Below are 14,272 nucleotides of genomic sequence, written 5' to 3' on the forward strand. Positions count from 1 at the left end.
TAACAGCATAGTTCTGCTCTGCAAGCAAGACGTTAAGTCCCAAGATACTCGTTGTAGGACTTGTCTTATTTCCTTTTTGAATCAACAGAAATGTGACGGATCCTTCCTGTCCTTGTAAGCAGAAAGTATCTGATAAGTATTTATGTAACATTTTGGCCTGGTATAAGAATATTTGATTCTTGCCTTGAGAGCTTTAGTCGTACTGTTTGGCACTGAATCTGTGTGGAAAAGGTAGTGACAGGAAGTGAAGCTATCTGGCACAGGATGGTAGCTATCAATAATAGTTTCCCACTTCTTATACACTTAAAGTTCCTAATGCATTCAGAACAATACCTGCATTATTAGATTAACAACATCTGTTGATGTGGTGCTTAAAAGTTTGTGAACCTTCAGTATTTCTGCACATGTGACCTGAAATGTGATATTTTCTCTATACAAGGCCTAAAACTAGGTAATGGGACTTCAATTAAAGAAATGAGTCAAAATAATTATACTTATTTATTATTTATTGAGGGAAATGATCCAAAGTTACATGATGAATGATGTTCGTCCACCGTGTTTGAAGTGGATCTTGACATCTAACAGGTTGTGGGCTGTCCACGATGTGTTTGCATGTGGTTGGTAATGCCTATAAGGGCATGAAATGTTCTGCCACATGTTGGGCAGACGTGTGGGCACCATTGTTGCAGCATTTGCAGTTCTGGCTTTGTGGAGTGCTCACTTCTCTTGTGCTATGGTTGTTCTGTCCTCAGATGTCTAGAAGGCTGGTGGATCAACATGCACCATGTCGATCAATCTTGTGCCAGGAGGTGGTGTCAATTTCCAGGGACTTGAAGGAGGTTACAATGTGTCTTTGTATCGCTTCCCTTGTCCCCCATGCGATCGCTTTCCTTGAGACAGTTTACCATAGAGGAGCTGTTTGGGGATGTGATGTTCTGGCATCCTTGCAACATAGCCTTCCCAGCATGTCTGGGCTTTCATCAGCAGGGTGTGAACTGAAGGCAGGCCTGCTCTGCAGAGGACTTCTGTGTCTGGCACCTTTTCCTGCCACCAGATCCTCAGTATTCTACAGAGGCAGGTCATGTGGAAGTGGTTCAATTTCCTAGTGTGCCTTCTGTATACAGTCCAAGTCTCACTGGCATACATCAATGTAGTTATCATTACTGCTCGGTAGACTTTGTAGCAAGGCTTATTCCATGGCGGTCCCACACGTTGGTCAGTAGTCTGCCAAATGTGGAGCTTGCCTTGGCAATTCTGCAGTTGAGTACAATGTTGCATGGGAGAGGGTACTGCCAGGGTATGTAAATTGGTCCACTGCTTGCAGATTTTGTCCCTTCACAGATCCACTAAAAATGATCCAAAGTTACATATTTGTGAGTCCAAGGTGCATTTTGTATCCCACAGATCCTGTGGATGTTATTTCTTTTGTAAAAGAAATAAATTTCTCATAGTATATCTACCTTTTCTTTAGGTTAGATCTAGATGGTTTCTCAACATTTTTAACATTTTCCAACTCATATTTCTTTACTTTTCTTTAGGTTTTTTCTTTACTTTTCATATTTCTAAGACAGAGTTCCTCAACATTTCTGGCATTACAGACCAGCGGGGAAGAGGGGATAGTTCTGTGCGAGCAACGGGGAAACGTGCGGCAGTTCCATTTGTATAAGCGGTGGGCATGCATTCCCATCACTGGCACAAATGGAGAGAGTGTGCATGTGCTCTCCCGCTGCTTGCGCAAGTGGAGATGCACATGTGCACATGTTCACCTGTCACTTATCAGGCCCAGTTCCGAATAGCTCAAGGTCTGGTAATGGGCCGCGAGCTGGTAGTGGGGGACTCATGTTGTAAGGCAAAATGTCTGGAGATTTATGCAACTTTTAAAACAGCAGTAAATTATATAACCAAAAGAATGATTCATGTCCAAAAAAAAATTCAAACTAACATGCAGAATCAGAGGGAGAAAGAGATGTTTAACCGGGAATATTGACAGAAGCCCATGATGTGCCCTACCTAAGACCTGAGGTGGGGGATCTAGTTTTGTAGACCATTTAAGCATCATGGTAAGGCAGATCCTTGACAGGATGCTGTTCCAGAGGGCAATGCTGTAACAGAGAACGCTCACTTAAGTCCTATCAGATGTATGTTGCTGTGAATTGAATTAGTTAAATATATATGTCAGGTCCAAGTTACAGAGTAATACATACTGCTCCTTCCTGCCTTTTTGTAAAAATTATGGATTATTTCAGAATTCAATTCATTTAAATCAGAATACCAGATAAATCAGGGCCTCCTGTATGTTTTGTGCTACAACTTTTATAAAACCTTTTCATTGACTATTCTGACTAGGTCTGATGGAAACTATAAACCAGATGATACCAGATTGTATATTATTTGACTATGTTAACAAAGTGAAACATTGCTGACAGAAGACATGCTAATTGTTCAATGAGTGTGCAAGCTGTGTTCCTGCAACCTTGTCTTGTTAGTCAATAAGAGAGAGTAGCATTGCCTTGTAACACTGCAAGATGCTGACTGATCAATTGATGTTATAATGATATTTAAATTGTCTTATGGTTATTTGGATCAATCATTGTAAAGTGCAAGCAATGAAATAATTATTTTAAGTACTGAAAACATTTAGATGCTTCAGCATTTCTGCACAATAATCTATTGCAGGCTGGTGTTTTTGAATGCAATCATTACTGTTCAGGGAAATTACAAACAAGTGAATTGTGGAGTGGATTTTGACAATTGTGTAACCCATTTCTGTGAAAATAGCATTGTTACTGATGGGATTATCTGCAGAAATAATTTCTAGAAAAACTGAATCTAATGGCTATCACCATCGTGATGGGCATTAAACTGTTATGCAAACTTAAGTCTTTAGTAGCCCAGTTACCTGGATTTTCTCTGTTAGAGCTGTGTTAAGATCTTTCCAATATATTTAACTAAGTAAAACAGTTTGCCTAGATAATGTAACTACAATTACTGTTGCGTAAAAGAAAACCAGAACTATAAGTAGCAAGTAACAAAGATGATTAGGGGACTGGAGACTAAAACACATGAAGAACGGTTGCAGGAACTGGGTATGTCTAGTTTAATAGAAAGAAGGACTAGGGGAGACATGATAGCAGTGTTCCAATATCTCAGGGGTTGCCACAAAGAAGAGGGAGTCAAACTATTTTCCAAGGCACCTGAGGGTAGAACAAGAAGCAATGGGTGGAAACTAATCAAGGAGAGAAGCAACTTAGAACTGAAGAGAAACTTCCTGACAGTTAGAACAATTAATCAGTGGAACAGCTTGCCTCCAGAAGTTGTGAATGCCTCAACACTGGAAGTCTTTAAGAAGATGTTGGATAGCCATTTGTCTGAAACAGTATACGGTTTCCTGCCTTGGCAGGGGGTTGGACTAGAAGACCTCCAAGGTCCCTTCCAACTCTGCTATTGTATTGTAAGTTGGTAGGTACAGCATTTTATAAATTGCATCCAATGGAGTAAAAGTAGAGCATGTACAAATGCAGATGGTTTATGGATTGTTGCCTAAACTATTGCTCCTTGAAATAGGAGCTAGTTGAAAGAAGTGTTCATGAATAGGAAGGAGACAAAGATTGCTGCTATAATTATTGCACATAAAACAGTCCTCTGTTACTGAGTATGCTTTGTTTTATATTGTGCCATTAATATTTAAAAGGTGGATTTGAATTCTTTTCAGTTATCTCCTTTTAGTGGTTGTTGATAATTCCATAGTGAGAGCCTCTAAGAATATGATTAACCTTGAGGGTCATCTTATAATGTAATTATTAATGATTGATTCTATGCTTGAAATCAATATAAAAAGTTAAATTGCTTGGCATATATTTGAGTTTGATTTTCTACATTTGGTAAGCATGACAACTGGTATTGGCTTTATATGAAATGTGCTTGAAGGTCTAAAAGTATGCAGCTTAGTTTTTAAATAATTATGGCTAGATGTGGTGGTTCTTACATGACATATGTTAATATGGCCAACAGTGTTAACAATGTGTGCCACTAATAGTTAGGGTGGGGATGAACAGTAATTGATCTTCCTGGGAGTGCTGTAATGTAAAAACAATTCAGGCTGTTTGAAGTATATTTTACAAGTGCGCATTGGGCCTTTGGGATGTTACATTGAAAAACCCAATTGTACAGTTACCATGGGAACCCAATTAGAATAGATTGCTTGGTTTTTTCATCTTGACCAAAAATCTAATGTACTTTAAATGTTTTCATATGAAATTTTATTCATAGTCTGGATTGATATAATAATAGCTTTTATTTGAATAATAAATTGAGATAGGCTTGTATGTATTAGGACTTTCCAGTTTTGGGCAGGAAGAGAATTGTGCATTTATTGTATTTTTAAAATTCTGTTAACCATGGAATGGGTAGCTTTATAATGAGGCCACTTATAGCTATTTTTTGCCTGCTTAAGAATTTTTTAAAAAATATAAATCGAACTGATGCTGACTTTATAATATGATTCTTCTCTTTTTAGTGACATATAATACACTGACTTTTTCTAAATATTGTATACATTTCCTAATGTCTTTTTTTGAAATGAAAGGACATCGACTATGAGAAGATTTAAATTCTGAGAAGTGAATGTAAGTGAAAGGTATTTACAAATATATTAGGATTGGGGACAGGGAAGCAGTGAATCTTCCTTGAAGTTTTTCAAGAAAAGAGTGTATTAGTCGGAAGGTAAACATTTTTTCAAGGTTTTTAGAATAATACATACAATATTCTCTGTATCTCATCATATTTAAAATCTGGAAGTGCAATTTGATGGAAAAGGTAATCTCTGCAGAGAAACGTACGCACATTTGTGCTAATATGAGAAACAAAAAAGGAAAATGTAAAAATCATTAAAATATATTTTTAAATTAAAAATTATTTAAATGAAAAACAATTGATTATTTAACATATTCTAAGTATGTTGTCATTTCATTGTTTAAAATGATTCTTGGAATATCTCTTTAGATATTGGGAATGGATTTTAGTTTCAGTTATACTTTTCTTTTTCTCTCATGCTGGCATCTTCTCTGAGTGGCAAGCTAAGGCACGTCTAACATCTAACTGTGCAAGAGAAGCAGCAGCTACCTCTGCTTTTGGTCTACTAACAGAGAATATACTCAGATTCAGCAAAAACGACAGCACAATTCTTGGAGACTGGACTAGCAGTGTCAGTTGTTAAAGTGTCCGTGACCTTTTAGCCAATGAAATGGCTAAAGACAGATTATGACTTTGTATTACATGATACTGACAAGTGTCTAAATATTTTTCTTGTTTTCAACATTCCCATAATGATCCTTATGTTCTGTATATACAAAGTGGAAGATTTCCATAGATGGGTAGGATCTCAACAAAATATTGTAGTGTTAAGTGCCTTGTTCAGGTTTCTTGTACTTTGTTTCAAGCTTCTTTGTGCTATCATCCTATGGTAGTTCCTCCTATCTAATTTTCTCTTCAGGGGAAAAATGTGTTTTAGGAAGCTGCCTTACATTAAATTAGACTGCCTAGGTAATACTATCTACTTTCAGTGAGAATGGCTCTGCAAGATCTTACGTAGAACTTGATATGTATGGTATGTCTTTTAATAGTATGTTCTAATCTTTATATTTTTAATTATGTTTAATTTGGTATTGTATATGGTCTGTTACGGAATTTTGGCTTCTTTAAATATTATAGAGAATATTTTGTTCCTGGGGGCTTCATTAATACAACCCAAGAACTTTGTGAGAACTAAGTTATAACTCTGTGAACTCATTCATACTTTCTACATTGTATTAGCGAAAAAGACTAATCGAACCATTTAGTAGGTTCCCTCAGGATAGCTGGTGCTTGTGGTCACAAGACTTCCATCGGGGAGGTGGAGTGTGAGCGTGGGTGCTAGGACCTGAAAGATGGTGAACTATGCCAGTTGAAATTCACATACTGTTCTCTTAATGAAGAGAATGATAATAATTCGAACGTCTCCTTTTATGCCAGCCAATATAAAACATTTAAGTTTCATGTTTGAAGATATAGAAACATGTATAGTTACATTTCATAATGTTTCCCATAGCTATTTTCATAACAGTTTAGCAAATCAGAATGTAAACATTTCATGGGATACAAACACTTCTAATGTATCTTGGAAGAAATATTAATGATAAACTAGTTGAAAATTCTTTCACATGTATCTGAAATAATTTTTATTTTTTCCCCATTTTCTTTAGGTAGTCTTCCATTGCTCTAAACATACCTACATCCAGTAGCTCAGTTGGAGAGTAGTCTTACTGAATTTTGAAATGCTTCTTTTCCTTTGAAAAAGCTGCCTAGTCTGCTCGATTTCTGAAATTTCTATTTTACAATTTACAATTACAATTACGTTAAAATTAACCTTTATTTATTATTTTATTTATTTTATCAGACTTGTTAGTCGCCCCCTCTCCCCACAGGGACTCGGGGCGACGTACACAAGCAACGGTCTACGGACTACAAAGAAGGAGGTAAAAATAAATAAATACAATAATCAGAGAAGTTAAAACCCCAATAAGAATAAAAGTTTAAAAGCTAACATTGACAATTAAAATTAACCAAGGGGTGGAACAGTTGTCGAGATTATGCCAGGCCGGCTAGCCGAAACAGGTGGGTCTTCAGTTTACTGCGGAAGGAGCGGAGATCGGTTGTTGTCCTGATGTCTGGGGGGAGGTCGTTCCAAAGGATGGGACCCGCCACAGAGAAGGACCTACTCCTGGGCACCGCCCTCTGACAGTCTCTAGAGGACGGCACCCGGAGAAGGCCCTCTCTGTGTGAGCGAATGGGCCGCAGGGATGTATGGGGCAGGACACGATCCCGCAGATAACTAGGCCCTATGCCATGGAGCGCTTTAAAGATGGTGACTAACACCTTGAAGCGCACCCGGTAGGCAACAGGAAGCCAGTGCAGCTCGCGCAAGAGAGGTGTTATATGGGAGAACCTCAATCTCCCCATGATTACCCGCGCGGCTGCATTCTGGACCAACTGCAGTCTCCGGGTGCACCTCAAGGGGAGCCCCATGTAGAAAGCATTACAGTAGTCCAGACGAGACGTCACCAGCGCGTGAGTGACTGTGCGCAGGGCCCCCCGGTCCAAAAGGGGACGCAATTGGCACACCAGGCGAACCTGGTGGAACGTCCCCCTCGCCACGGCTGCCACATGATCTTCTATAGTCAGCCGGGCATCAAGGAGGACGCCCAAATTGCGTGCCCGTTCCACCGGGGCTAATTGTTCATCCCCGATGGCCAGCGATGGAATGTGCTGGTTGTATCGGGGAGCCAGGAGCCACAGCCACTCTGTCTTGGAGGGGTTGAGCCTGAGCCTGTTGTCACCCATCCAGACCCGCACGGCTTCCAGACAACGGGACATCCCTTCGACGGCCTCGTTGGGGTGGTTTGGGGTGGAAATGTACAGCTGGGTATCATCAGCGTACAGGTGGTATCCCACCCCAAAACCACGGATGATCTCGCCCAGCGGTTTCATATATGTGTTGAACAGGAGAGGTGAGAGGATCGACCCCTGAGGGACCCCACAAGTAAGGGGCCTCGGGGTCGACCTCTGCTCCCAACACACATTGCATCCGGCCAGAGAGGTAGGAGCGGAACCACCGCAATACGGTGCCTCCGATCCCCAACCCCTCCAGACGGCGCAATAGGATACCATGGTCGATGGTATCGAAAGCCGCCGAGAGATCTAATAGGACAAGGATGGAGGAACAACCCCCATCCTTTGCCCTCCAGAGATCATCCACCAACGCGACCAAGGCCATCTCAGTACTGTGACCGGGCCGGAAGCCAGACTGGCGCGGGTCTAGATAATCATCTTCCTCCAGGTGACGCGGGAACTGTTGAGCCACCACACTCTCAACAACCTTCGCTAGAAAAGGAAGGTTGGAGACAGGACGATAATTTGCTAGCTCCTCTGGGTCCAGGGAAGGCTTCTTGAGCAGGGGTCTCACCACCGCCTCTTTCAAGGCGGTTGGTAAAAGGCCCTCACCCAACGAAGCGTTCACCAGCCCTAGTAGCCAGCCTCGTGTACCCTCCCAGGAAGCCAGTACCAACCAGGAGGGACCAATAAACATGTGGTGGCTCGCAGTCGCCCGCGCAACCTGTCCAAATCTTCGGTGACAACAGGGTGACAACAGGGTCAAACTCCTCCCAGCGTGGAATCTCAAGACTAGCCTCGGACGCCCCCTCTGGAACACTGGGGTGGGTCCACTCCCTCCGGATCCGATCAATTTTATCCTGCAGGTATTCCCCAAACTCCTCTGCCCTGCCCTGCAACGGGGGATCCCGCTGTCCCTGCGACAGCATGGAGCGGGTCACCCGAAACAGGGCGGCAGGGCGGTTCTCTGCGGACGCTATAAGGGTGGCACAATACTGACGCTTGGCCACCCTTATTGCCACAAGGTAGGTCCTTAAGTAGGCTCTTACCTGTGTTCGATCGGATTCGGAGCGGGAGGATCTCCACTTGCTCTCTAGGCGTCTCCTATGGCATTTCATCGCCCTTAGCTCCCCATTAAACCAGGGGGCCCGGGTCGATCGTTGCCATCGGAGAGGCCGCAAAGGCGCAACCCGGTCCAAGGCTCCGGCGGCCGCACTATTCCACGCGGCCACCAGGTCCTCTGCCCGGGAGCGGGACAGGTCTGCAGGAGGTGGCCCAAGCTCCGCCTGGAACCTATCTGGTTCCATCAGACGCCTGGGGCGGAACCATCTGGGACAATCTGGTTCCGCCTCCCCGCGGCGGGGAGTAGCGCCAGGGAAGTCCAGTTGGAGAAGTGAGTGATCTGACCATGACAGGGGCGTGATGACTAAATTCCCTATACCCAGATCACTCGTCCACTGGTCGGAGACAAACACAAGATCCAGTATGTGGCCTCTTTCGTGTGTGGGGTCCCGAACTACTTGAGTCAGATCCATGGCTGTCATGGAAGCCATGAATTCCCGGGCTACCTCGGATGCCTCTCCCGTCGACGGCAGGTTGAAGTCCCCCATCACTAGTAGCTTGGGGGTCTGAACCGCCATCTCCGCGATCAGCTCGAGGAGTCCGGGCAGGGCCGTTGATGTATGGCGGGGAGCCAGGTATACTATCAACAGACCCAACTGTCTCCCTGGGCCCCATTTCACGCCCAGAGACTCACAACCGGATGTCTGCGACACAGTGAATTCTCTAAAGAATTCTTTAGAGAAATTTAAATTCTTTAAAGCATGGGTGTCAAACTTGCGGTGTCACGTTGCTGTTACGTGTCGCGTCATGACTTTTTTCACAGACCTGGGATGGGCGTGGCCTGCATGTGACACATCTGGCCCATGGGCTGCCAGTTTCACACCCCTCCTTTAAAGGATCAAGAGTTATGATGATTGATAAAAATAAAGTTAGGTGAGTAAATTAATCAGTAAATTAATCATACTTATTGGTAGCAAAATTTAAAATTTGTGATGATAAGAAAATGAATGTTGTGAGTTTATTTTTGCAAATTATTTTCTTCGTAGAAAGTAAGCTTAATGACTATAAACAATGGATTATCTCAATTTTAAAAATATACTTCTCCATTTTATTTTAGAAATCTAGGTCTTGGCTGGTCACATTACCTGTACTAAATTGGGTTAGCATGATTGAAAGGGGATATAATTTCTATTCAGGCTGTTCAGAGCTCTTTATTTTTAACACACGTTTAACTAAAACACTTGGGAGAAGTCCATTTGTTAAAAATTCAACATCCCCACCCCTCTAATTAAGATCTGAGAATATTCCCTGTGTATACGTGTCTGAATTAGCAAAGAAAAGGCCTCCAGCAAACAAAATGAAGCTAATCTTCATTTTTCATTGTAACTTAGGTTGCTATAACTCCAAACTGGTAAGGCATGATAAAAAGTTTTAGAGAGACAGGTGATTTCAGATAGGTAAGTGCTTTAGTATTGAGCTTGTTTGTCATTTTCTATCAGTGTTTTAGCCCATCGTAATAAAAACAAGTTATTTTGAAATAGGCTTTGCTGAAATCAATGGAGATGAGTTCCAAATGGTAACTGACCAGGATGTAAATAACTGATTGGTAAACAAGTCTAAATCATTTTGCCCTTGAATGGAAGAAATTAGCCTGACTAGAAATAATGGAAACAGAGAAGTGGCACAGAGACACACAAATAATAATAATAATAATAATTTTATTCGATTAGCCGCAACCCTCTCCCGAAGGACTCGGGGCGGCGTACAATCAAAGCAAATAAAATACAGATAAAGACAACATACATACATAAGAGACAAAGACATATACATGTGCAAACACACACACACAGTATAATAGCTGGAATGAACTATTTTTACAGATTTTTGAATAGATCTTAAGTTGCTGTTCTTTCCTGTGGATTTCTATTTCACAAAACAAGTGATGAGAGAAAGCTTCATATAGTCATTTGTTGATTATGACTCATTACAGATGATAAATGACCTGCTGAACTTCAAAATTCCTGTTTACTCAATAGAAAAGAAAATCCCCCATTTTCTACGTCAGGCTGCAAAATGTGGAATTGGTTTTTCATGAGTTTGTATACAATAAAAGAAGACATACTATGAGCCATGCCATTTTTGTACATAGCTGCTTATAAATGAATGCTTTTGTGTGTTTTTTCTTAACGAGTTTCATTCTTTTCTTTTCTCTTAGGCATTTGACATGGCTTCAGAACTGCATAAACAAGTAAGTTGCTGTAAGGGTGGTGGGAGAAAAATAGTGCATTTAAGTCGACGCACAAAGTAATAATGTTGGAGAAGAATTCACATAACAAAGTTGGCATCCTTCCCCAGTGTCCAGCAGTCAGTGTTAAAAATCCAGTCGACAAGATTGATGCTACATTGTAAATCTCAGTAACTCTGTCATGGTTGGTAACAGGCAGTAGTAGACCTTTCTGCATCACATATTTATCTTCCACAGAGCATAACCTAATTGAACATTGCTGTACTTTTTAGGGTTAACTGAGCCTTTTCTGCCCTTCTGTGACTAGATTAATCTTCTTAAAAGCAAAAGAAATAAAACCTAAAGTTTTGTCTTCACATTGATATTGTGAATCCATGTGTAGTGTTTGATACTCTGTATTTAATGGATGTATAAATTCTACACAGCAATATATTTTAACAATAGTTTTGTCGAACAGCAGCATTGGTAGCTGATGTCCCATTTAAATGCAGAATACATTACAAAAATCATAAGGCATGAATATATTATTTGAAAAATATTCTTTTCTTTCCCTCCTTCATTTGTCCCTTTCTGATGGTAAGAGAGCTCGTTCATAATGTGTATTAATTCAGTGCAACTCATATTTACAAATCACATAGTAGTCAAACCCAGCAGATGTGGGAGTTTCTGCTTTTTAATTTATTTGACAGTTTCTACAGATTGGCTTGATTTAGGGGTATGCCTTCTGCAATTCCACACTTCAAAAGAAGAAAACCATGGAAAAATATTAATATGAAATTATAGTATTTTTTTTTACAATATATTTTAATTTTTTTGACTCTTTACACGATAGTCTTAATGAATTGTAATGTTGTCTACATGCCTATTCATATATCCCTCACTTAATTACTTAAATCCGTGGAAAATTATAAACGATATTTAAATTTCCTCTTTATGTTTCACTCTTAGAGGTGAAAGCACACACTATTGCTTTATATTGCAGGATAATATTAAGTATGCATGTAGAATTAGAGTTATCGAGTTTATGCTATTACTGTCAATCAGTAATGGCTTGCAGAATCTATTGAAAATCACTCCTGAATTTTGTCCCAGCTCTAGGATTCTTGGGCAAGGGAAAATAGCATTTTAAGGAGGCCGCCAAAGTGCCATAAAACAATAAATAAGTCTTATTCCTTTTAATTTGTGGAAGCTATAATTGCAAATAGACTGTTTTCCACAATTTAACCTGATTAATCTGGTTGTCATTATATACTTTCCTATAGTGGAGAGGATATACATCTCCTTCAACAAACAGGCTCAGTACAAACTCCCTCACACTAAATTCGGTAGTAATAATGACCATTTTGTCATAGTTAATGAGCATAAAAATGTTATTGTGATTTTATATATCCCAGCTTTTCGTATTAAAATGGGTTGGGAAGTTGTGTTACTTGTAGAGCAGGGATGTCAAACTCACGGCGTTATGTTGTCACATGACGTATCACAACTTTTTCCCCTTTCGCTAAACCGAAGTTGTGCGTGGCAAGCGCATGATGCATCTGGCGAGTTTGACACTCCTGATATAGAAGATCTAAAAATTCTTCAATTAAATTCTGTTCCTCTCCTTGGTTTCACTTTTAGTTTTTTTAAAAAAAAACATTTCATATGAGGTAAGTTTGCTGTACTAGTGTGAATGATTTGCTGTATTTTGGATGTTAAGAATATGGCATCAATTCCTGCCCAGGCTCTTAGTTCTTGCTTTAGTTCTATAAAAGCCCAATTTCAAACTCAGCTTTCCTTGTTCCTATGTATTATGAATGTTAGGATTTATAGCCACCTGCATATAATATACAGTTCAGAATGTGAACAACAATCTTCTTTGGAGATGTTTGACCAACTCTTTAAGATTAGCAAATATCCAATGAATATACAATTTATTTTAGCATCAGATTTTATATATGTTATACAGATAACAATTTTACAATTATTGCAAAACAATTGTCTGAATCTGTTTTAACAATGGCAGTGGAAATAGTCTTATTTGCTTCTGAGCTGATTTAAGTGTGTCATAGCTCAGTTTAAAAGTTAAAGAGAAGTATTGTTAATAGGATTACACATATTGCTTGGATGGATTATTATTACTCTTATCCTCTAGTTCTGACTTTTCAGGTGTAGCTATTTTAGTGTTATGGAGGATGATGGATGATCCAGGAAAGTTTCTTTTGAAGCACTTCTGATATTGTGCAATGCACTTGGGGGTCAGCTGCACTTGACTGATGCATGATTTATCTGATGTCCCTGCCACTTTCAGAGATAAAGCTGCTATTTTATCAAAAATGCCAGCAACTGTGACTTAGAATTTATATACTTTCTTTTTCAAATAATTGGTATGATTATTTTCTGGTGTAGCAATAAAATTATAGAGGTAATTGCACATAAATGTGAGATAGTACCAAAATACAATAAAATTAACCTGAATTAGCTTGACTTGTCAATGAAGTATTTATGAAATGTATTTTTGCAATAAGAGAGACCAATATTATAGCGGGAAGGTGAGTTATTGCCTTAATGTAATACAGTTTGAAATTTAAAAAAGAAACACAGTTGAGCGTGATTGTGCTTTTGAAATTAAGCTGAAATGATATAATTGGCAGCAATAATACATTGTGAAGGTAATATCTTTTATTGTGTTATGCCTAGTTGCCTTTTCTCTTAGTTTGTTCTGATTTGAGCTTGTCAAATAACATGAAAAACTCTTCTGTGAAATTTTGTCCATTTCAATAAGAGAATATTATATATAATTTGCTTTGCCATTCTGTTTTCATGTCTGGAAAACAATTGGTTTTTAGAAGTGGTATGCTCATTTCTAGTGATCATGGAGTGAGTTTGGGCAGTACAGAACATGGAATTTAGATAGCTATTGTTCCTGTGGGAGAACATCCTGTGAAGAGTAAAAAGAAAAGGGAAGGAGAGATTTGTGATTGTCTTCAGCTGGAGCATATGCTGATAGGATTGAGATTAAATTGTATCATATCTTACCTTTTGTTGCAGATTTATGTACAAAATATTGGTCAATGCAAATGGCTGTTTTTCCCTATCCCCTAGACGCCCCCTAGAAAATTTGTTCGTTAGCTTACTTGTCAACTCTTTTAAACAATGGTTCCCTCCCTCTCTTCTCCCCCCCCCCCTCTGAAATATATGGTTCTTTATTGGAGGGAATGTATAAAATAGTATGCAAATATTTTCTCTACAGTACATTTCTCTGCCTTGGCTAATTCTTTAGAAGACTGTTGCTACTATTTCACCAAACCCTATAAGCCCTTGCACTTTTAAAGAAGTATAGACATAACGTTGTAAAATTAAAATTGTGCAGACTTTCAGATTTTGGTCATTAGCTCACTTGTCAAAGCTATTTAACAAGGCTTTCCTTTAGGTATTATTTTCTCTGTGTTGAATCAGTTTTTCTTTTCCTGATCTCCACATTGAGAAATTCATGGATTTTACTTACTTACTTATACTTACTGTATAATTCAACTTTTACCTTTAGTAGTAGAACATTCC

At 39.6% G+C, this 14,272-nt stretch overlaps 1 protein-coding gene across 3 annotated transcripts in view; it reads left to right on the top strand.

Annotated features, from left to right (window-relative positions):
• MGMT (O-6-methylguanine-DNA methyltransferase) overlaps positions 1-14,272 on the top strand; it is a 229,958-nt gene that overhangs the window by 6,465 nt on the left and 209,221 nt on the right. For all 3 annotated transcript variants that reach the window (XM_081954291.1, XM_081954289.1, XM_081954290.1), the window contains exons 2-3: positions 6,240-6,290; positions 10,703-10,735. In XM_081954291.1, coding sequence (XP_081810417.1) covers positions 10,712-10,735 — 24 coding nt within the window. In that variant the 5' untranslated portion in view covers positions 6,240-6,290; positions 10,703-10,711. The remainder of the gene's footprint in view (positions 1-6,239; positions 6,291-10,702; positions 10,736-14,272) is intronic.

The sequence above is a fragment of the Natrix helvetica genome, assembly GCF_964273705.1.
Source record: "Natrix helvetica genome assembly, chromosome: 5".
Lineage (NCBI taxonomy): Eukaryota > Metazoa > Chordata > Lepidosauria > Squamata > Natricidae > Natrix > Natrix helvetica.